General features: G+C 41.9%; 1 protein-coding gene across 2 annotated transcripts in view; it reads right to left on the bottom strand.

The window, feature by feature from the left end:
* kcnip4 (Kv channel interacting protein 4) overlaps positions 1 to 18,733 on the bottom strand; it is a 1,191,104-nt gene extending 1,172,371 nt beyond the window's left edge. Inside the window, exons 1-2 of one of the 2 annotated variants that reach the window (XM_038791487.1) lie at positions 18,119 to 18,733; positions 17,879 to 18,030 (exon numbers count right to left, since the gene is read on the bottom strand). In XM_038791487.1, coding sequence (XP_038647415.1) covers positions 17,879 to 17,966 — 88 coding nt within the window. In that variant the 5' untranslated portion in view covers positions 17,967 to 18,030; positions 18,119 to 18,733. The other variant, XM_038791491.1, reaches the window with a different exon arrangement.
* Between the last annotated feature and the right edge of the window lie 5,024 nt (positions 18,734 to 23,757).

Here is a 23,757-nt window from a genome sequence, read left to right as displayed (position 1 = left end):
AGGGGGACTAGGAGCCTGGATACTAAGTCAGCTGTTGGAGCCTCACAGGTAGGCAGGTAAACCTAATTGGCCTTCATGAAAGTGGTGAGCAGAAGCTGCAATGAAGAAGCATCTCGCACAGCACTTCGCACTGGGGAAGCCTCTCCTTTGCCCCTCCAACATTTGCACAGCCCACCTTGAATGCTGTAGGACAGAGGTCCTCATGCTACTCAGAAAGAGACATTTAATGTGGCAGGGCTGTCAAGGTCTCAACCACACAAAGGGCACCCAACAATGTCATCCAGGGCGAGGGAGGAAAACTATGCCGCAACACGCAGAAGAGAATTAAGAAAAATTCACACTGGTCACAAACCAGTTCACATGGATGCATTTTTTTCATTATTTCTTAGGGCAACCATAGACCATTTGTTAATAAACCTATTTCTTAACCATTATGCAGAGTTTGCATTTATCTTTAATTGATTGATAAATTGACGGGATAATCTGTGTATGCATTTCCAATTATGGAGGTTGGTCACGATGAAACAAGGATCAAGAAGGTAAGTATGCTGACAGGTCTCTCTGAAAGAGATAGCCATATAGGTGGAATGACATTGAGACAGAGGGTACATACATCTCAGAAGCCACAAATGCGAATCCTACTGGAAACCCTGTCTTATTAAGGTCTTCCATGTGTAACGACCATCCATGCACTTCCGTGCAGGTCATTGCACATCTCCTTTGGGGTATTCCCTCAGCTCGTTCTCATCATAATTAAAGGAATGACTACTTTTCATCATCAGTGAAACTCTGGATGACGCATACTTCAGTCCTTCCCTGATCTACCCAGGCATCGAAACCTCGGCCCGGTTCTCCCCTACCCGGTGGGGCGGGGGGGGTGCCGGCGTGTTGGAGTGGCGTGAACCACTCCGGCGTTGGGCCACCCCAAAGTTGCGGACGTCTCCGCACATTTAGGGGCCAAGCCCTCACATTGAGGGGCTAGGCCCGCGCCAGTGTGGTTCCCACTCTGCCGGCTGGCATGAACGGCCTTTGGCGCCACGCCAGCCGGGGCCGAAAGGACTTCGCCGGCCGGCGTACGTCCGCTCATGCGCCGGAGCGTCAGCGGCTGCTGGCGTCATACGCAGGGGAGGGGGTCTCTTCCGCCTCCACCATGGTGAAGACCATGACGAAGGCAGAAGAAAAAGAGTGCCCCCACGGCACAGGCCCTGGGCCCCGATCGCGGGCCGGGCCACCGTTTGGGAACCCCCCCGGGGTCAGATCACCCCGCGACCTTTCTCAGGACCCCGCGCCCTACCGCACCGCCAATCCCGCCGGTCAGATAGGTGGTTTAATCCACGCCGGCGGGAGAGGCCTGTCAGTGGCGGGACTTTGGCCCATCGTGGGCCGGAGAAACGCCAAGGGGGGCCCTCGACCTGCGCGGGGGCCCGCCGACTGGCGCGCCGCAATTCCCGCCCCCGCCAAATCTCAGGGGGCTGAGAATTCGGGACACGGCGGGGGCGGGATTGATGCCAGCGCCGGGTGATTCTCCAACCCGGCGGGGGGTCGGAGAATCCCGCCCCTCATCTTTAACAGCCAAATTGTCTGCTTTACGGTGGCCCTGAATGTCCCATGGCTGTCATGTTGGGTTCACTCTGTGTCTTTTCTTGGGTCCCTCATTGGTGTCATGAGCTATTTCTTCAAAGGGTAGCCCTGGTCACTCAGAAACCAACCATCCAGGGCATCAGGTTCTTTCAATATGTCTGGCACCTGGAAGTTCTGGTGAATGTAGGAGCCATGCTGGTGCCTGGATACCTAACGCAGACCTGCATCACTCTTTGAGAATGATTACATACCAATTGGACGTTTAAAGAGTGTTAATAAATGTACAGGATTGGTCTGATGGAATCTTTGTGGTAACTTGAGTACTGTCTATTGCTGTCTGAACTCTGGGAAAACCTGCTATTGTTACAAAGCCTCTGGGTCATTCAAATTAACTGTGGTGGTCCACGAAGAATGCAATATATTGACCTGCCTTTTGAAATATTGCATCAGTAAAAACCTTAATTCAGTGGAGAGCAGTGGAATATGTGATGCCACTGAGGTCTCCACTTGCTGCCTGAAATTATCCAGCCACAACGAAATTCAGCTCCACAGTATGACCATGCCTGCTGCCAGCATTGAGTAATCAGCAATGTTGAGTAATTAGTTGTAAGCTATCTCCCCTGTGAGCATATTATGGAGAGAGGTTGCTGTAGCTCTGGAGAGCCTAAGTCTTCTCTGAAGATGACTCATTCCCTGCCTATATATTCAACTGGGAGCATAAGTCCTTGCTCTGCCCCTCCATGGTTATAGCCTCCATCAGCAACTTAATCCAGCGTGGGTCTGCCACCGTCATGCACCTCAAGTGCTTCCTGCCCCATGCCATCTGGCCTTATTCTTTTCCATGTCCTCTCCCTCCACCCCTTTTCCTCCTCACTGAAAGATGCACCTCCCATGGAAAGCACTGTCCTCATCTTCTTAAAACCAAACAGGCAGAGGTGCAGATAATAGCACCTGATCTAATAGCATCTGAGAACAACACTCACAGCAACGTGAACTGCTGAGGTAAATAAAAATCCAGCTGCTGCTTTTAAACCCACCCTTACATTCATTTATTCCAAAAAAATGAGTTGCCCACCTAGTGTGTTTCAAGCATTCTAACCGCATTATAGCACCCAACACGTGTTATGGAAGTCAATTGCACTCTTAATAAGCTTAATTATATGATTGTCTACTATTTCAATATGGTGGGTGGGCTTCCAATTTCTAGGGCCACCTGCCGAGCATATTATCACATTCCAGTGTCATAACGTTCCAGTGGTATGATGTCGGGAATGTGATCAAACATCATCGTGCCTAATAGTATCTCGACGTGGGCACATTACAGGCCTGTTTTTATCAAGTAATATTCAGTGTCAAGTTTATTTTTGTTGACTCAAAGTGTGTAGAAATCTGTGGCATTATTCTCCTAGCAAGTGTTTTTGATCTCAAACTTTGTCTATTTTAAACAAAAAATCGCTGGTCCCTAACTGAACTGTGCCAATCATTTGGGGGTCTAGTGCAGGACCATAAAAATGTTTTAAATGCACAATTACATCAAAGTGCAGGCACATGAAGCTATAAAAGCACCAAAAGCACCTTGGGTATTATCAATCAGAGCTTTGGATGCAGGAATAAATAAGCAACAATAAATCAATACAAAACATTGGTTAGATCACAGAGTACTTTGAGTAATCATAGGCACCCATTACAGAAAATATATTAAAGTCATTGTACACGGGATAGCACAGTGGCGCAGTGGATAGCCCCAGTGGTTCGATCCTGGCTCTGAGTCACTGTCCATGTGGAATTTGCACATTCTCCCGTGTTTGCGTGGGTTTCACCCCACAACCCAAAGATGTGCAGGGTAGATGGATTGGCAATGCTAAATTGCCCCTTAATTGGAAAAAATGAATTGGGTACTCAAAATTTATTTTTAAAAAGCCATTGTACCCCCGGAGCATGTATTTATTGAGATGAAATGTAGTCAATGTGTGGATACTTAAGAAGCTGGGATTGTTTCTTTGGAGGAGAAAAGGTCAAGGTAGAGTTAATAGAGCGATTTAAAGTGATGAAGGGTTTTGATGAATTAAATAGGGTGGAACTGTTTCCACCATCTGGCAGGAGCCACTTGGCTGGAGAGTCCCTAATTAGAGGATTCAGATTTAAGGCATTGGCAAAAGAACCAGATTGGAGATGAGAAGAACGTTTGAGGCTGCTAGTTGTTTCGATTCTGAAACAATCTACCTCAAAGGATAGTTATTGGAAGTCCGGTCAATGGTAACTTTCAAATGGGATTGGATAGATATTTGAAAAGGACAATTTGCAGGAAACATCAGGGGGGGAATCAAGAATAATTGGTAGCTCTTTCAAAGAGCCAGCAAAAGCCTGATAGGCCGAATAACCTCCTTTCCTCCTCTGTGATTCTCTGATCTTAATCAAAACTACAATTATGAGAGATTTCAGCTACTTTTACTGAAGGAAAAATATTAAAATAGTTAATAAACATTTTTACAATTGTAGAGGAATTTAATAGTCACAGGTGGTTATGAACTTAAAATGATTATTTAAGAATAGAAACAACAGAACATTTTTATGTGGAGGAAACAGAGGTATGAAAATGTTTTATCATATGGATTGGCTGAGAGGGCATGATTCTTCATTTGGGAGACTAGTTTCTCCCATCGGAGGTGAATTGCATGAAGTGATTCCCAATCCTCAGCCATGCAAATTTTTGCGTGATAAGGATTGCAAGGGATTCCCTAAGGAATCCAGCTATTAAGCCGCCATTCTGAGTGGGCATCCCAATTTCTAGTTCCAACAGCTGCCCCCCCCCCCCCCCCCGGCAATGTAATTCAGTGCCCCCCTGGGTCACCCCCCCTCCCCTCCAGTATGGGTAACCTACTGTCCCCCGACCACCTCCCCCACCACAGACCCCCTAATTAAAGAGACCCCTTAAGAGTCCCCTGAGAGATCACCCCAATAGACCATCCCAGAGACCCCTAATTAACTAAACATCCCAGAGACCCCTAAAGAGACTTCTCTCAGAGACCCTCAAAGTCAAGAGATCCCCCAGAAGATATATCAGAGAGAGACACCCGTCTGGAAGCTAGAGAGGAGTCCAGACAGAGGCTGTAAAAAATATCATTGCTTTAAAACTCGCCTGTGTGATACACCTGCTGGGTCAGGCAGAGGAAGCTGCACCTGTCAATAAAATGTTTTCCATTCATCTCTCTTCATGTTAATGTTACGAGGCTGTGATTGACAGCTTCCACGCAAATCCAACTGTTTGCATTGTTCCATTATTCTCTCTTCATGCTTGAGTAACTTTGAAGTAGTCAGCAGTGAAACTAACAGATAGTACTTAACTCTCCTTGATATGGTCCAGGTGCTGTCAATCAAAGCTTGAAGTTAATAAACATGGTTAGTTTCACAGCAGACTACTTCAAAATCACTCAAGTGTGAAAGGAGATTAATAGAACAATGCAGGTGGTTGGGGTTTTGTGGAAGCTGTCAATCATAGCCTAGTAACATTAACATCAAAGAGAAACGAATGAAAGGCTTGCAGATTAAAGATCTAAGGGGGTTTAAATCCAGCTGACTGGTTTTCTCTTTCCAGGAATTGACGGGTGCATCTTCTGTGCCTGAGCCAGCAGCTGTATGGCACAGGAATTTTAAAGCAATGCATTTTTCACTGCCTCTATTTGGACTGTTCTCTGGCTTCCAGACAGGGGTCTCTCTTCTGGGTGGCTTCTAGTCAGGGGTCTCACTTCTGGATGGGTCTCTGGCAGGAGTTGCTTTAAGTAGGGGTCTCTGAGGGGTGTCTTTAATTGGGGGTCTCTGGGAGGAGTCTATAATTTGGGGGCCTCTGGTGGGTCTATGGTGTGGGTCTCTTTAATCAGGGGCCCTTTATGGGGTCTGGTAGGGAAGGGATGGGCAGCTCTTGCATTGTTGAGAGGACAGTGGCCCTCCGATGGACCTTGGGGCAACTCCCTTAAAAAGAGTTACCCCCTTGGCCCACATGATGTCCACCGCCCCAAATACATGCTTGTCAGGACCTACACCAATTCTCGCCCATGTGATTCCCAGCCCAGAAGGTCAGAGAAACATGAGGGCCCAGAGAATAATGTGCCTAGCCCGCACTGGCGTGGGGTGCGAGCCTCAATCCCGGCGCCAGCGGGGGACCGAAGCATCGGAAACACCGATCCTGTTTGTTCCCCAATGCTGGATTCTCCACCATCTCAGGAACTTCATTACCAGTGGCGGGTCATGGAGAATCCAGCCAAGAGATCATTGAATAAATACTGGAAGCAGAGGGCATGACAAGGAAATGGGCAGAGATTCCACAGTGTGATTAATTTGGGATTTCAGCATGGACACAATAGACCAAATATCCTGAAAAGTTCTATGGTTTAATACTTTTTAACCACTATGTAGCCTCTTGTCTTCATCTGACTAGGATCCAAAGAACGTAAAAGTTTGAAGTACACTGTCTAAGATAAAGCTCAAGTATTTTTTGAAATTCAAAACTGGGATGTATGGAATGAACAGTGGAGATAATTTTGACTGGTGAGAAAGTGCAAAATGGGCACCATTGGTTGAACTCAATAGAAATAAATCAATACATTCCATTTACATAATCATCCAATGTCGAAGTCACCCCCAGTGTCTTGCACCATTGAATAAACTGTATGAAATTCAAATAATAATTTTACAAACTCTACCTGGATGCTGGACCAAAACATATTTGCAAGTTAGCAAACATTTTACCTTTAAGTTTATTATTTTTAGAACAAGTAACCAATTTGCATTAAGTGATTTCTACTTCCCTTGCATTCAAAACATATTGACAAACAAATAAAGCTTTCCTCCCAAGTGAATGTGAGACACGTTGAACATTACTTAGTGATTACATATATATTCAACCTAACCACTTGTTACAGCAAGGAAAATTTCTATTAACTAGCCAAATTTGGTATATCGATATGAGTAAATACTGGTACCAAAAATCAGAGCTTTTTCAATGAACTATTGATGTAAATCTGATGGGTGCGTAGGAGAGCCAACTGGACCCGTAGCATCGGAAGAAATGGAGAAAGAGCAGAATTGCCGATGCCTGGCAGTCCCATTTTCCCAGCCCCTCAGCTGGTGGTAGCTAGATTGGTGGCCAGTATGATGCACAGAGGACCATGGACTGTACATCCGAGCCTTGGTTCAGGCCAGAATTGTGTCCTGGAGGAGGGAACCCAATCATTTGCATGATTTTTCCCAAGCTGAGGGGCCACTGAGGGAATTTTTAAAAAGATTTTCAAAGGGAGATGACTGATACCCCTTAAGTACTGCCACAAAATGTCATTTATTGTGGTCACTCATAACAGATTAGTGCCCAATATGCATCCACAGACCCATGGATGCTCGTTGTTGCAATACAAGTAAGGGAGCCAACTGAGACCATGGGATGTTCAGCAGCAAATGTTCTCACTGATCATTAGCACATGGATTTTTAATGCTGTTGAGTTTCATATAATTTGAAATGCAATGGATCTGTCTTTTTCAAGTGTAAATGATACACTATATACAAAATTTGATACACAATGCACAAAGTTACAGAATGAGTAGGATTGAGCAATCATCTTGAAACCTAAACACATAGGCTCAGGCCCTCTGTTCTCTGGATTATTGGAGACTGTGCATTGAGACACAACGCCAGTTTTCTAGTGTGGCTCTCCATCCCGCCAGCCAGCCAGTGGGATTTCCCATTGTGGACAGCCCCACTCCATCAGGAAATTCCTGTGCGTGGGTGCGCTGCCAGTGCAACGGAAAATCCTGACAGTGGAGAATCCAACCCCACATATATCCCAACATGCTGACTCCGTGGGAATTGTCCGGGACGTCTGAGCTTACGAAGGCATTTCCTCATCAGCCTCCAAGATTGTATTTTGGGCAGTTCTGCAGTACTCATCTGAATAATTATCCAGACGTTCAGACAAAAAGATCCTATTCTAACTCCTGGGTAACGGTACAACTGACCCCAGGCACTCACACTGACCCCTCCCCCACCTCTCCACCAGCCCCCCGATTTCCCACTCAGGCACCCCGCCGACCATTATCAACCTGAACATCCCTCACTACGTTATCCATCCATGTGCTACATCTGCCCCACCCAATTACTTCACCTACCCTACCCACTTAACGACTCTCTTCTGAGTCTTACCCACAGCCTCTTTTCTCACTCATCCTCCCATCTACCCATTCACTCATTCACTAATATTCACACTGGTCATGTATAAACTTACCGTATGGCAGCTGTCACTGTAAAAATGGGGCATGTCTTCTGCGCTGATTCTCTTTATTGCTCTGTACGTGGACTTCTGAGCTGGGCGAATTAGTTTATATGCAGGATAGTGGACTGGAAGTCTGTCCTTTATAAGTGTATCCAAATAAGTGGGTAGTTTTGATTAATCAGGAAATTCAGATGCAGCGGTTCTGACTCTGATCGGAAAGTTTGGGCAATAAAAACAATTGGCAGTAATAAATCTGGGCTGCAACAAGATGTATCTCATTGTTGCTGGAACCAGAGCATGAAACAAACACTTAAGTTAGGCAAGAAAATGCATCTGTAGCATTTCCATGTCCATTGTTCTTGTTGACTAATAACGTATAAATTAGTTTGAGCAGCAAAATTCACAATAACTGTGTGGATTTTACTGCTTCAGGCAGATATCGCTCACCATCTGGCTTTATTTCTACAGAAATGTCCAAGGACACTATCCTGTGCACTGAGATAAAATTGCCCATAAAGGAAGCATTTATGATTACTTTGCACATAGCACCAAAATGTTCTCCTGTTCACATGGAGACTGAAAACTTAATGTTTCTTATCTACATGATGCCATGAAAGAAAGACTAATCCACCTTCTGTTAATCGACTGCCTAATTTCTCCACACGTGAATCAAAACACCGTGGTATTGCAATAACATAAACTATATTCCTCATTAACAATCTGCTGCCTCAAAATCAGAGATGTCACTGATGGAGGATGGAGTATTTTCTCCTTTTGAGATTCAAATGTTGCCATTTAGCATTGTGAAATTTGACATAGAAATGATTTGCTCAAACTAAGCTGCTACAATGGCAGGTATACTTTCATCAATGTATAAAAATTATTTGTTAAACTGACATGTTTCATATAAAATAGAACCATAAAAGATTACGACACAGAAGGCCATCATTTGCCCTATTGTTACTGCTGGATTTTTTTCTCCAGTGGTGTTGTCTAATACAACTATTGGACTGTGCTCTAGAGCAATCTAAAATTAATCTCAAATGCCCCCACACTTATCCCACATCTTCCTTTACTTCAAATCGCCATTCAAAGGTGCAATCAGCTCTGCTGTATCTAATTCCTGTGACAAAGCTTTCCGTGCTCCCAACAATTCTCTGTACAAAGAAAATTCTTTACATCAATCCTTCCTCACTGATGGGCCCAAGTTATTGTTTTCCAAATCAATAGAACTTGTCCTTCCTTATATGTCTTTCCAATTATATTAAAATAGATAATTTTAAAACCTTGCTGGAGAGGGGAACTTTCCGCCCTGTTTTCAGTGGGCAGGAATATTGGAGGGGGCAGAGAATCAAACAGGAGACTAAAAACTGTTTTTTACATCGGTGGGATTTCTCTACTCAGCTGTCCCTGTTCCCTGGCAGTGACACACTAGGTCCCCCACCATACAATGGCAGGAACCCTATTATAATACATTTAAATAGAATTAAATGGCCTCTCAACATAGAAAAGTTCCCTCCCGCCGGCCATGTAACATCAACATGGTTTATAACATGTTTTTAAAAATGGGGAACTGCCGAGTAAAACCTGCCGTGCACACAGATGAGTATAGCTACCGGGGTGAGAGGGTTTTGCCCAGGCACTGGCTGTTGGCACTGCCCCTCGAAATGTGAGCACTGCCAACTGGGGGGGGGGGGGGGGGGGGGGGGGGGGGGTGGGGTTGCTGGAGGAATTGACGGGCGTTGCATGCCTTTGGGAAGGGTGGGGGGTGGGAGAAGAGGTGGGGTCCATGTCTGCGTCGTGGGGTGGCATTCCATTGTGGAGTGTAGATTTAGTGGGGTGGATGGTGGATTCAGTGCTGGTGCGGGTCTGTGGTGTATGGCGGGTGGAGTTTCTTTTCTCTTCTTATATTGTTCTGCCATCTGATCTGTCAAAAGCGGAGGTTGCTGGCAGGGTGGGCTACAAATGTGCCTGCCCCAACAGCTTGATGTCATGGGACTTTCCTTCTTCACTTTTTTGGTCTAAGAGTTAAAAAATATGATGGGGAAAACTGGCAGCGAATCCTACAGGCGACGCCCTGCTTTTCACACCTGAGTTGACACTTCGACAAAAATCAGAAAATTCCACCCCTTTTCTGCTCCAATGGAAATAGTCTCAGTTTCTCAAGTATTGCTCCAACTATGGAAGCATCCTGATTTATCTATGCTTCACACTCTCTATGGATCTTCAACGCGTGGGTAGTAATCTATTCATTAGGATTGCATATATGTTACAGGATCCATCTGATCTTTATTGCATGGACATTAAGAAACCAAAAAATGGATCTTTTACTGTTACTTTCAATGTGAAGCATTCAACAACATTATCTCTATCATGTAAGTCATAAGTCACTTTGGTAGTGGGTGCTGCTGGTTGTTCGAAGATGCTATGATTAAATTAGTCATGTACATGATGGCAGTAAATATGCTACCAGTAGGGAACCTGACTGAAAAGATAAAATCAAATGCAAACATGACAATAGCAACATACTACCAAGGTACTCATATGCAAGTAAAAGCTGAACTGCATATTAGAGGTACTGGAGACTAAAATAGGACATTAATTGTATCATTTACATTTTACCATTATTCACTGTTAATTAGGTTTCTTAGAAATGTTACAATACCAATGAATACAGTTTCATAATCTCCAAATAAGAATCAGCCGCTTATTTGAATGATCTGTGCAAATATCTTTTCATATTGCTTGATAACAGTACAACTGACATACAATGACAAGAGAATAGGGGGATAAAGTACATCTTTGCCGGGAACTGAATAAAAGACAACATTGTCATGCTCATTACATAGAACATAGAACATAGAACAGTACAGCACAGAACAGGCCCTTCGGCCCTCAATGTTGTGCCGAGCCATGATCACCCTACTCAAACACACGTATCCACCCTATACCCGTAACCCAACAACCCCCCCCCCTTAACCTTACTTTTATTAGGACACTACGGGCAATTTAGCATGGCCAATCCACCTAACCCGCACATCTTTGGACTGTGGGAGGAAACCGGAGCACCCGGAGGAAACCCACGCACACAGGGGGAGGACGTGCAGACTCCACACAGACAGTGACCCAGCCGGTAATCGAACCTGGGACCCTGGAGCTGTGAAGCATTTATGCTAACCACCATGCTACCCTGCTACCCTGCTATTACTGGCATGTTATATTCTGAACTTTAAACTAATTTTATATTTAAAACAAAAACTGACAACAAATTGGAAAAGATGGCCACCCAAGGTCACCTGACTTCTTTTGAGGATTAGAACCACTCCCCTATCTCCAAAGGGAACCAAAGAAGATTCCAGACTGATGATAGTTAATGCTTTTCCCGGAGACAAGACAAAGGAGTATTACTTGATTTGATTGGGGAATTCTAAAACAAAGACTCTTGACTATTTCAAACCCTCAGAGGTGTTAACCTACGGCACAGGATGTGGAATTAACATGAGCACCACACCTTATTTGAAAAATACTTTCAACTTTATAAGAGACTATGAACTTGTGAAAAGCCATGTGAAGGCAGCCATGCTTTCTTTGCGTTTTTTAAAGACCAGCTAGGAGCTATATCACAGACAGTTCCACCAAATCCATAAGCAGCATCAGTTCAGCCAGTTTGTTAACCTGACTGGGAAATAAACTGCAAGATATCAGGCAGCCAGAATATGTAACCTCTTCCAGTTTCAAAATTCAACTGAGAACCAACCTCTGAGCTATTTGACGACAAGATCTTTACTTCAACTTTATATAACTGAATACATTCAAAACACCACAGGCCTGCCACATTGGAGACCAAATGTCATAAATCAGAAACGAAGATAACAGTAATCTGTAAAGGTGCATGACCTGTATTTGTATCCATTCATGGGGTATGTGAGACTGTGTGTGCGTGACTGTGTGTGTGATGTTGCATTTAGTTTGGGATAAGCGAATAAATCACCTTCTTTATTTTTAAACTCACAAATGCTTGCTGTTGAATTATTTAACTGGAATTCACACTCCAAGGGTAAGTAAATACGGAACTCTATCCATACAAATATACAGATCATGGGAAGGAAAAAAACCATAAATCATGTATCTTACAGAATTCATCTTGGTATAGTACATGGCAATGAAATAAATTTAAGTTGACCAATTAGCAGAGTAGAACTGGAAACTGTAATTCACTGCTGTTCTACAGTCTTAATTATGTATTCTAGGATGGTACTACCATTTTGAAAGTATATAAAAAGAAAAAAGGACAAGTATGGCTACAGTACATAATAAATGTACAACTAGACCATTGCTGGCCAGATGCCAAGTCTTTGGGGGTGAAGTTGTCCATCAGAAAAGTAGGCAACAATGAATTGGGAGACTGTTTTATATCTGCCTGATTTCTGGTTAAGGCAAGGGAAAAGAGGGCGAGGTGGTGGAACTTAGGAAGTGGTGCAAAAGAAGAGATGAAATCTTTCTTTGGCAGTCCCTCACTGTCGAGGGTGACTTGTTTCCACTCCTCTTTCTACAAAAATATACTGATCATGGAAGTAAGAGAACACATAATGTCCGTCTCTTGTAAGTGGGGTGGATTATGAGGTTATAACATAGGGGAAAAAGTGGAAAGGATGGATTGCCTCTTAGCATGTGAAATCCAGACAGTGGGCAGGATGAAAGGCACATGGCTGATATCCTACTGTTAAATTTCCTGCTGAACTTGTCTGATCAGTCTATTGTGGGGTAGGATTGGTGGAAGGAGTGTAAGATAAGTGGGAGAGAGGGATCAAATAGAAAAATGACTTCCTGGGAACTAGTTCACCCATTGATATTAGTTGGGAGTGGGCAAGAAGGGTGGGAGAAAAGAGGGCTGAAGTTTTTTCCAAGTGATGACTGGGATAGTTGCACTCAAAGGATAGAATAAATGGATTCAAGCCAAAGGCTTTACTCAGTTGCAAGTGGGGAGTCTGAAATTGCAAAGTGGGAAGATAGATCTAAATATAGTGGCCAGGATTCTCCGAGCTTCCGCACCGCAATTGCGCTCGGCGCGGGGGCGTAAAATGGGGTGATTGGGTTCGAGGCCTTCCTGCGATTGTCCAGGGACCAGAGAATCGCCACCAGTCACGCTTCCACGGTCGACGAGGTGCCAGTCGGGGCCATTGAAAGAGGCCCCCGCGGCGATTCTCCGTTGACAACTGGCCAAGTTCCCGCCGGCATGGTTCGCTCACGGTATCACCCGGCGGGAGCTCGGAGTGGCGGCTACAGGCTCAGTCCTCGGGCGTCCTGGTGGGGGCAGGGGGATTCATCACCGGGGGGGCCCTCCAAGACGGCCAGACCTGCAATCGGAAAGTCCAGAGTGATTTGCGCCTGTTTTCCTGCGGGTGTGGGGACATTATCAGAACATTCTGCCCAGGGTTCTTGTGTGATGGAAGAGATGGGGTTGAAAAACAATCTACGCTCATGGCATGGATGGTTTCATGTTGCTCTTAACATTTTGGAGTGGAATGATGGTATATTTTGACTCCGATGATTAAAATAATAATGCAGATGTCAGTCATGTATGCTTCTTAAATTTGCTAACCGCTGACACTTGTTTATGGAGCCTAAAGACAAATTTCTGGAACCTAAAGACAAAATCATTTTTTAAGTAGTGATTTAATTAGAATACACTTCTGGGGAATTCTCCACAATAGGACTTTTCATCACAGCAGGGTGGGGAGAGATTGGCAAATTAATTTTAACTGTGGGTAAAGTGTGAGGCTTCGAGGTCACAATTGATAACTATATGATAAGCGTAGCATTTTGGCAGCAGAACTATTTTTGCATTTACAAGGGTCAGACAGAAGTTACTTAAAAGCATTTGCTATGCCTGTCCACTTACTGTGAACCCAATTATCACATCGTATTATGTATCTCCCGGCTCAATTGTGTGTTTAATTTTTTGGGCAGTTACTTTAGTCAAGATAGGAAAAATATATAATACAAAATTCAAAACTCAACTCTCCTGAGGAGTAACAGTGGGGCTATCATGTAATGTCAGGTGCTGCTCAATTGTACTGGGTCACGTAACAGCAGATTTACAGTTCCGCCTACAATTACAAGTACAATATTCTTGGAATCTTGAAACCACATAAACTTGCTAATGTTGATAATCAATTGTGATTCTGGCAGCTGGTAGGTTTATGACCTTTTTGAGTGGATTCAAGCAGACTATAAGAACCACGGGTTAGGCTACTCATGACCTCAAAATACTAGTCAGTTTGCAAAGTGCAAGCTTCAACCACTGTAAAAGAGTTTATAGATCTAGGTTAGAAATGAGTATCACTGCTTCATTTTAAGTGGCACAAATATGTTGAATTTACATTTGATCATTTTAATACATAACAAATGGAGGAAGAGTTCACATTGAAGTCAATCAGTGATGTCCAATAGAAATCACAGACCAACCACAAATGTTGTTACAATGATACCATTTTTGCCATATGCACAAATTTAATATAACACTCTTATACACTATGCAAATCAATGTGCTTCACATGTATACTTATGTAACAAACATTTACCATATTCAGTATTAAACTTTGCAGCCTTCTCTTTCATTAAAGTTTAAAATTCTCGCATGATATCATTAAGCACAGTTCACTTAGTTGATCTTCCAGGTTTTTTCGATAGTTATGAGTAGCACTTTGATTTAATCAGAGCGATTTCTGAAATGTTTGATGCTCACCACCCAGAATGTGATTGGGTGGTGCTTGCTTTGCCTTGTTGGAAGTGCCTGTTAGTGGTTGTTGGTGTTGCTTTCTCCTGTAGGCATGGGGGGCTATTTGAGAATATTGATAGTGCCCCTCTTTAAATAGCTTTTCTGATGTTTCTGCGATGCTGAGGTTAAAGGTTTATACCTTTGCTGGAGAACATTTCAGTAGAAAGCCAACGAGCAAAAATACTTGCTTACTTTTACCAATTTATCCACAATATGTCTGAAGTACACATATGACGACAGCGATTATTACTTATTTTTTATCCGCTATTCAAAAAACACAATTACCATCTCCGGATTCCCAAATAGCCATGTGACTAATATTTTTTACAGCACTGAAGTAAAATTTATCAGTTATTTTGAATATGTGCTCTGCCTTTTACATGTATATAGTTCATGGAAATTACTGAAGATTTCATAAAGCACAAAGCAATAAAATGTAGGGGACAAAAATCCACAACCCTCTGGTTCCCTTTAACAAACATTTGCCAGGAGTCCAAGCAAGAGCTGGAAATTACAATGGGAGCTAGATATGTCAGGTCCCAATCTTTCCCACCCGTTTCTGAAGGGCAGTGTTTAAGGCTGAATCTTCACCCATCCCAAACAAGGATAGTGGCAGAAGAGAGGCTGTGGCCAAGAGAAGGGTCCCGAAAGTCAAGTGTTTCTTCATCTCTAGTCTGTCGCACCGAGTAACAAGAAATACTGGCTAGCTGCCCTGCTTCTAATGGAACTTGTTGACACATTGTTCACTCACTCCATTTTGGGATGGCCCTCCTTCTGATGTTATGAGATGCCCACTCGGCATATTTAAATTATGATATCTCGCCTTTATTTAACATACTTGGTGAGGATCAGTGTCAGATGTCATTGGTGAAAAAATACTGAAATGTACATTGCAGTTGATGTTTAATTTGTTGTTTAAAAATATAACTTTTTGCACACATTTGAAGCTATGAGACATGGATTAAAACACAAGGGATGTTATGGAATGCTTGCATTCAAGAGCTTCCTAAACAGCTTTTAAATTACTTACATGTGGTCTGTAGAGGCGAGTATCTGAGCATTAAGATATTACCCTCCTACATTGTTCAATTGTATTCAATCTATGTATGGATGACTGATCGTGTACTCAATGGGTTAATAATTCACTTGGTTTACTATGGAAACACACAACTATAAATACTCAGTGGTATTTTCGATTTTACAAAAACAGGAAATAGCAGATGCAAAGCCTTGTTCCAGATTGCAATAATGAAACAGAATTGTTGCTTTGGATTCCAATCAAGCATCTACCATAAATGGCAAATCACTCAATTACCATAGCAACCAGGGGAACACATTTCACTTCCTCATCAGCAACCTGGATACCTTAATTTAATTACAAATAGAGGTTTTGTTTAATGATATATTTAAAATATCAAACCATGTAAAACTGTGCAACAGTATCAAACATTGAGTACTAGAATAGTAGCTGACTGCAGAACTGATTTATGAAGATATTTGCATTCCTGAATAGGACACAACCTAGAAAACATGAAGAACTGCATACACCATTCACAGTTTCAACTCCTATCTCAATGTAGCTCTTACGTATGCACATAAATCGCTGAAATGCTTGCCATTTCATCTTAGTGAATAGAATACATGTTTTTAAAAATTCACTTATGCGATGATCTACTCTGCAATTTATGCCCATATTTTTGGGGTTCAAGAGGTTAGGGCATTATTGTAAATCACATTCTGATACCTGAAACAGCCAGTATATGGTTTGACTTTTACATTAAAAAAAGGATTTTAAATTGACTTCATTTAGAATCAAACATACTTTCCCATCACATAAAATCTGGACTAACTACAAATATATTTGCGTACCAGAGGGTGCAAAAGGTGTGACAAGGGAATATTATACACCAATGCTATCTTATTAGACTCATGACCTGGATTCAAGTTGAACATCCCCATCCAAAAAAGCACAAATAAACAACTGATAGATGCCATCCGTAAAGGTTCACATCACTTCAAATTACATTGTCTGATATACCTGACAAGACAGGAATAGAAACTGGTGATTTCTCTAAAATAATATTGAACGCCGATGGATTTATTTTAGTACTAGATTTTCAAGCCACAACACAAGTATCATTGCTCAGCTGCATTATAACATGACTGTGACATCGCATTTCCAAACCATATTTTGGGAATTGTGTCACTCACATTGAAGCATTAGATTTCAGTCTTGTTCTCAACTCAGAATTAAAATCATCAAATGCAGTAAAACCAGATATAATTATACAACATTGAATAATTATGCTCTATAAGATTTTTTTTAAAGTTTAACTGTTAAAAATCATTTTATGTTTGGAAAGATTTACAGCCAGTCACAGTTCTTAGTTGATAATCAGTTAAATATCATCTAACTTTGTGTGACAACTAACAATTTATATTATTTTTCCCTTTAGCGAAATATGAAGCTATAATTGTATAACAACTAATAACTGTTTCCATCCTATTATCTAGCAGTTGAAAAACTATTAAATACTATATCGTGAACAAAATTGATAGTGTAGGCAAACTATTACAGATGTATTAGTTCTAAAATTGTTGTATGATGTTCCATTTGCCTAGAGCTTTCTTGGAACTGAATTGCCTCCGTACTTTGATTAAATGTTGTCTATAGCTGTTTACTGAACTATTCATTCCTGAGAAATAGAAATTATCACTTAAACATTCTGATGTGTCCTTATAAGCATGGCACAAGCATTGTATAAGTAGCATTTCTGCTCTGCTCGGTTTGATTAATGTAACATTCAAGTGAAATGATCAATTCAACAGTACTGAAGTTAGAACAAACAAACAAACAGGATCCTTTGGACGGCACAGTAATAATTAATAACTGGCTTTCAAAGTAACACTTAATGCAACAAGTACATCCGAGTCTATTACAGCTTATTAAACATTTGTGTCCATGAAGAATGGGAAAGAGGATAAAAGTGCTCATGTGTCCAATGCAGCTAAATTTATGTTACACATTCATTTCACATTCCACATCTACTGACAAGGAACATAGAATGCCTGGGCATCTTCTGTTACATGACATTTTCCTTTAAAACAAAATGAACAAACACTAAGCATATAGTATTCAGTAGAATAAAAACAAAAAAGGGTGATTTCAAAAGCTGAAAGCATTAACAATTTTTCACATAATCCATAAAAGCATTTCACAAGAAAAACTAGTTTAATAAAAGAAACACAGCATTACCTGTGCTTAGTGAGCCGGTAATAAACCTGAACAGGTACTGGGCAAATTTCAGAATTTCTCGCTTACACCTTTTCCTACAGCCACTCATGCTAAACTGGATTATATTCTTCGCACAAGAATAAAGAGAAGACTAGGCCACTGAGCAGTGGTATCTGTAACAGAAAACTTGTTTTACAGTTCAGACTGCAGGCTGCTATCCCACTTGCTTTGGCTCGTGGAAATAAAAACCTTTTGATTTACCTCAGATGTCTGTCAAATAAATTTTCAGCTAGTGAAGCAAATACTAATTGCTCTGTCCAATCGGCTCTTTTTTTTGTTAGGTCAGCTGTGGCAGTCGGCATTGGCCAGTTGAGGCTGAAGGTCTAGAGTGGATGAGAGCTGCCAGTGTAGCAGTTTACATATTACTGACTCACACAGCGTCTGTAGATATTCTATCCTCACAGACCATTGACTAGGGGGTGGGGCCTGCTTCTCCTGTATAGCTACTGAAATCTGTCCTCAAAGAATAAGCGTGGCAGCAGGTGATGAGGCAGTCATGCGACAGACTGCATTATATATAGTATATAATAAGAGTGGGTGATTAACACATTGCATTATTACAACAAACAAATCACAGTTGTAAACCATTAATGAAGTGCAAAGATTATATGCACTCCTACATATGGAACAGAGAGCTGACCTGAAATATAACTAACAAAATATCATCTAAGAGGATAACAATTAAATTGGGAGCACCATACATTTTAAAAGTCATATTTTATTCCCATTCTTCCTGTTGTCATGATTGCAAGCTGTTTAGATAATACTGCCTCTTGTGTGATCTTATTGGATTTATTTTAACTGTAGCACCTAAAGGAGACACAATAAAGATATAACATCAATTGCTGAGTTCTTGCACCACTTCGTAAAACAATGTGATTGTGACTATGTGAAAAAGAGCCTTACATTCGCATGACCTCCGGGCATTACTCGCTTGAATGTTAATAATGAGGATTTATGAGGAATTGTCACCCATTATAATAAAATCAATTTGTTTCACAATATGAAAACTGTTTTTTTTTGCATCCAGTAACAATTATGACAGTAATCTGCTGTCAATGTCCTTGAGCAAGCTCCAAGGATTCATTTTCATAGAGCAGCCCAAAACGAGCATGCTGCAGCTAGCACAGTGCATTCTAACCTGCTGGCCAGTCCCCTATCTCCCGATTAAAAATTCAAAACCCAGGAGCCTTATGACGTCAAGAGCAAGTGACCTTAGGGTCTGACCTTACATGTAATTCTAATCCTGAATGATGTAGCAAAAACAAAGATATGCACAAATAGAATGATACAAGTTTTATTACGACACTGTCTGAAACAGGTACCACAGATGTTTCTTTCCCACAGTTAAGGTATTCAGTGTAATATCAAAATAGTGACAAATTGTAGTCACATGATCTCCCGTGATCCAAATATGTCATTATGATTAGAAAAGAATCTTTAATTTAAAATACTAAAAAGCCTTCTCAATGAAAAAGTGACAAAAAATTAGTATGCAGCTAATTAGGAAGGCAAATGGAACGTCGGCATTTAGTGCAAAGGGAATGAAATGTGAAAGTAGAAATCGTAGAATTTACAGTGCAGAAGGAAGCCATTCGGCCTATCGAGTCAGCACCGGCCCTTAGAAAGAGCACCCTACCTAAGCCCTATCCCCTATCCACCCTATCCCCGTAAGCCAGCAACCCCACCTCATCTTTTTTGGACAATAAGGGAAATTTTGCATGGCCAATCCACCTAAACTGCACATTTGTGGACTGTGGGAGGAAACCGGAGCATCCGGAGGAAACCCATGCAGATATGGGGAGAACGTGCAGACTCCGCACAGACAGTGACCCAAGCCGGGAATCGGACCAGGGACCCTGGAGCTGTGAAGCAACTGTGCTAACCATGGTGCTACCGTGCAGCCATACAGGGTATAGGCGAGCCAACATCCGGAATTCTGCGTACAGTTTTGGTCTCCATATTTGAAAAATAAATAATTGTGTTAGAAGCAGTTCAATTCAGAGAAGGTACACTTGGCTCGTTCCTGAGATGAAGGGCTTATCCTGTGAAGAAAGTTTGAATAGATTGGGCCTCTCTCAAACCCATTGGGAATTTAAAAAGTATAAGAGCTGATCCTGATAGGGCTTGATAGTGTGCTTTCTCTTGTTGGAGGGGCTAGAACTAGAGGACACAGTTTAAAAGCGAGAGATTTCCCTTTTAAGGCTGAAATGAGGAAAATATATTTCTCTCAGATGGTATGTGGAATTATCTTCCTCAGAGGCCAGTGGAGAATGGGTCATTGAATTTATTTAAGGCTGAGTTAGACAGATTTTTAATAAACAAGCGAGTCAGTCAGGAAAGTGGAAATGAACCCATGACCTGATCAATCTTAATCTTATTTAATGGTATTGCAGGCACAAAGGGCCGAATGGCCTCCCCCTGCTCCTAAATCCGATCTTCCAAGATTAAAAATACAAACTTTAAAAAAAAATCTGACAGGTAAAGGATTTGTACTTTTGTCCACTGTTAGATAGTAAGAGCATGTTTTCCCGTAGGATGATATGAAGACTTCCTGTCAACAGAATGAACAACTTGGTCCAGATATCCTCATGTGACTAGCACAAAAGAAAATACCACTATTAACTTCACAATAGTTTCTTGCGTGCCTGTACAATCACATGAGGCAGATTTCACATTCCACACAGAGATATTCCTTACAATCTGGACTGTAGGAAATTCGATCTGACCATATAATTCTATAATCTGTTATGAATGCCAAATCTGGGTCACAGAAACTTACTATGGGGAACCAAGATGACCTGGATTTGAATTTGGACAGTCTGCCTCTTTAAATGTATGATGCTGTTCATCATATGGTCACAGTTTTATTGCCACAAATGACAGCTGCAACATGGGTGCCTTTTTAATTGATTAGTTATTAACTAGCAAAAAATTGTTAATGGGTTGAGTGCCTGCATCTTCCCTTGTAGCAGGTAGCTTATGTAAAATTCTTTGGAAGTCGGCGAAAAAGACATAAATTCGATATCAATTGATTCTTGGCAACCCAGTTTTGATCATGTGTGCCTAATCCTTAACAGTTCAAAGTGATGAAGTTTGTCCGTAACTGCCTAGTGACTGTACAGGAGAAATACTTATGAATTTACGGTGCATTTCTAACCCTAATAACACCAGCATGAGGATGTTATATGCTATAAGTGGTCCCCGTGCATCTGTACTGACTGGTATTCGGAGAGTGGTCCAGGAAAAATTGATAACCAGCATCCAGAATTACAATTCTTGAAGGCTTACAGCAGACCAGCCTCTGTTGTTATTACTCCTCACAAAAAGCAACATTAGAGTTGAATTCTTGATGCCATATCAAAAATGTGGCAGAAAACATGGTTCCCCACTGTTAGATAGAAAGTGCATGTTTTCCCATCAGATGATATAGTGAAGTCTTCTTGTCATCCAATTGAACAAAGTAGTCCACGTATCCTCATGTGATTCACTCAAAAAGACCCGCTGCTAACTTTACCATAGTTTCTTGTGTACCCGTACAATCACATGAAACCGATTTCACATTCCACAGAGGTATTTCTTGGTCTCTCATGCAGTTGACAATGGCAAATTAACCTCAAAAAATAAGCTAAAAAATAAACTCTAAAGTGATGCTATCAATATTAGTATGACAATTTTAAAATTGTTTTTCACATAGCACCCGTGGAGAATTGTCATCTACAGATGAGAAGATGAATAATGTTAATGTGGTTGAGGTGATATAAAATAGGAGATGTATTACACTATAAAGTTATTTTTGCCTTGTTTCCTTAGAAACCCTAAAAAGGTGGTTGGATTCTCCTGTGGCCACTGGAAATGGCAGTGGGAAATAGATCAGGAAAATTGGAACAGTATCCAATCTAATCCCTTAAATGGAGAGGACCTAATTTGAAAATTAAATTAAATCTATAAAAATATAAATATTAGTCCCTATATATAATTAAACGCATCAAGGACCTACCCCCAAAAGGTACTGTGTTCAATTTTGATCACCCCTTTTAAGAAAGGATATATTTGCTTTGGAGGTGGTAGAGTGAAGGTTCACTAAGTTGGTCCCTGGGATAAAGGGATATGGGATAAAGCCTTATGATAAGAAACTGAGTAAATTGGGCTTATATTCTCTGGAGTTTAGAAGAATGAGAACTGTTCTTATTGAAACCTACAAAACTCTGAAAGTGCATGATAGGGCGGTTGCTGAGAGATTGTTTCCATTGGTCAAGGAACCTTAAGTAAGGGGCATGTCTCAGAATATGAGGCTGATCATTTAGGACGAGGATGAGGAGAAATGTCTTCACTCTGAGTGGCTTGCTAGGCCATTTCAGTGGGGGGCAGGCAGTTAAGAGTCAACTGCATCGCTGTGTGGGTCTGGAGTCACATGAAAGTGGCACGGTGACACAGTTGTTAGCCCTGCTGTTTTACAGCACCAGGCACCCAGGTTCAATTCCAACCTCGGGCGACTGTCTGTGCGGAGTTTGCACATTCTTCCTGTGTCTGTGTGGGATTCTCTTGGGTGCTCTGGTTTCCTTCCACAGTCCAAAGATGTGCAGGTTAGGTGGATTGGCCATGATGAAATTGTCCCTTGGTGGGGTTATAGGGATAGGGTGGGGGAGTGAGCCTGGGTAGGGTGCTCTTTCAGAGGGTCAGTGCAGACTTGATGGGCCAAATGGCCTCCTTCTGCACTTTAGGGATTCTACGATTCTATAAGCCAGACCGGGTAAGAAGGGCAGAATGTCTTCCCCAAAGGGCATCCGTGAACCAGATGGTTTATTTTTTAATGACAATCGACAATGGTTTCATGGTCATCAATAGTCATTTTCAATGCCAGACTTTTTTTATTGAATTCAAATAATACCTTGGGTCTCTGGATTACTACTCCAATGACAATACCACTACGCCACCGCCTCCTCTTCATGGAATTAAAACCAAGATCAGGCCTGATCATATTGATGGAGCAGCAAGCTCCATGGGCTGTGTGATTCACTCTTGTTCCTATTTCTTGTGCTCTTAAAAATACTGCAGTGTTGGGCACAGAAATGGCATAATGTGAGTGGATGAGAGAATCTGGCGAGCAGCCCAGTTCCGCGGGTATCTAGCTACTCCTTCCTGATACCAGTGCAAAACTATGATGAGATGGACAATTCTGATCAACACCGATTGTCATTACATCATGGTAAAAAGTGGAGTTGGTGAAATCAAAAGGATGATGTTCTCCGCCAATGGTTCTGTGTTCCATCTATTATACGCTCAATGACAATCCTGCATGATGCAAGCTTACTTGTCTCATAATGCTGTTTCCCAATGATAAGTTGATCTTAAAGAAATTAAATGTGTTAGGGAAAAACCATCCAGATAAAGGTTAACTTAAGGAAAATAAACTTGTTCTTTAGCCAATGCCGAGAGTCAGACCACCCTCATCCCTGCTCTCTCTCTCACTGCCCTCTCTCTGCTCCAAATACCAATAAGGTGTTGCTGCAAAATTCAAGTTCCACATGGGGAATAAATAAATGCTCTGGATAACATCCCGTATTAAACTAAGGTCATTCTCCCAGATTTTTGAAAACAGTCATCGTATTTCCAGGGGCACTATGACTGAGAAATTCTCAGGCTTCTATCATCTGTATTAAACCCTCAACAAATACAAACATATTTTGTCATGAAAATAACAGAGGGCACGATCCAATGGGTGCGTCATGTTGGGTGCGAAAATGAGCAGGCGGTTAGATAGCAGGAAAGGCAGAAATCAGGAACATGCCGGGCGCCAATCAGTTTCTGATCTAACCGGCCCACTCCTGTTGGCAAGA

The sequence above is a fragment of the Scyliorhinus canicula genome, chromosome 3 (genome assembly GCF_902713615.1).
Source record: "Scyliorhinus canicula chromosome 3, sScyCan1.1, whole genome shotgun sequence".
NCBI lineage: Eukaryota > Metazoa > Chordata > Chondrichthyes > Carcharhiniformes > Scyliorhinidae > Scyliorhinus > Scyliorhinus canicula.
Note: the sequence above shows the minus strand (reverse complement) of the source record. Positions and strands in the feature narration are given on the sequence as shown.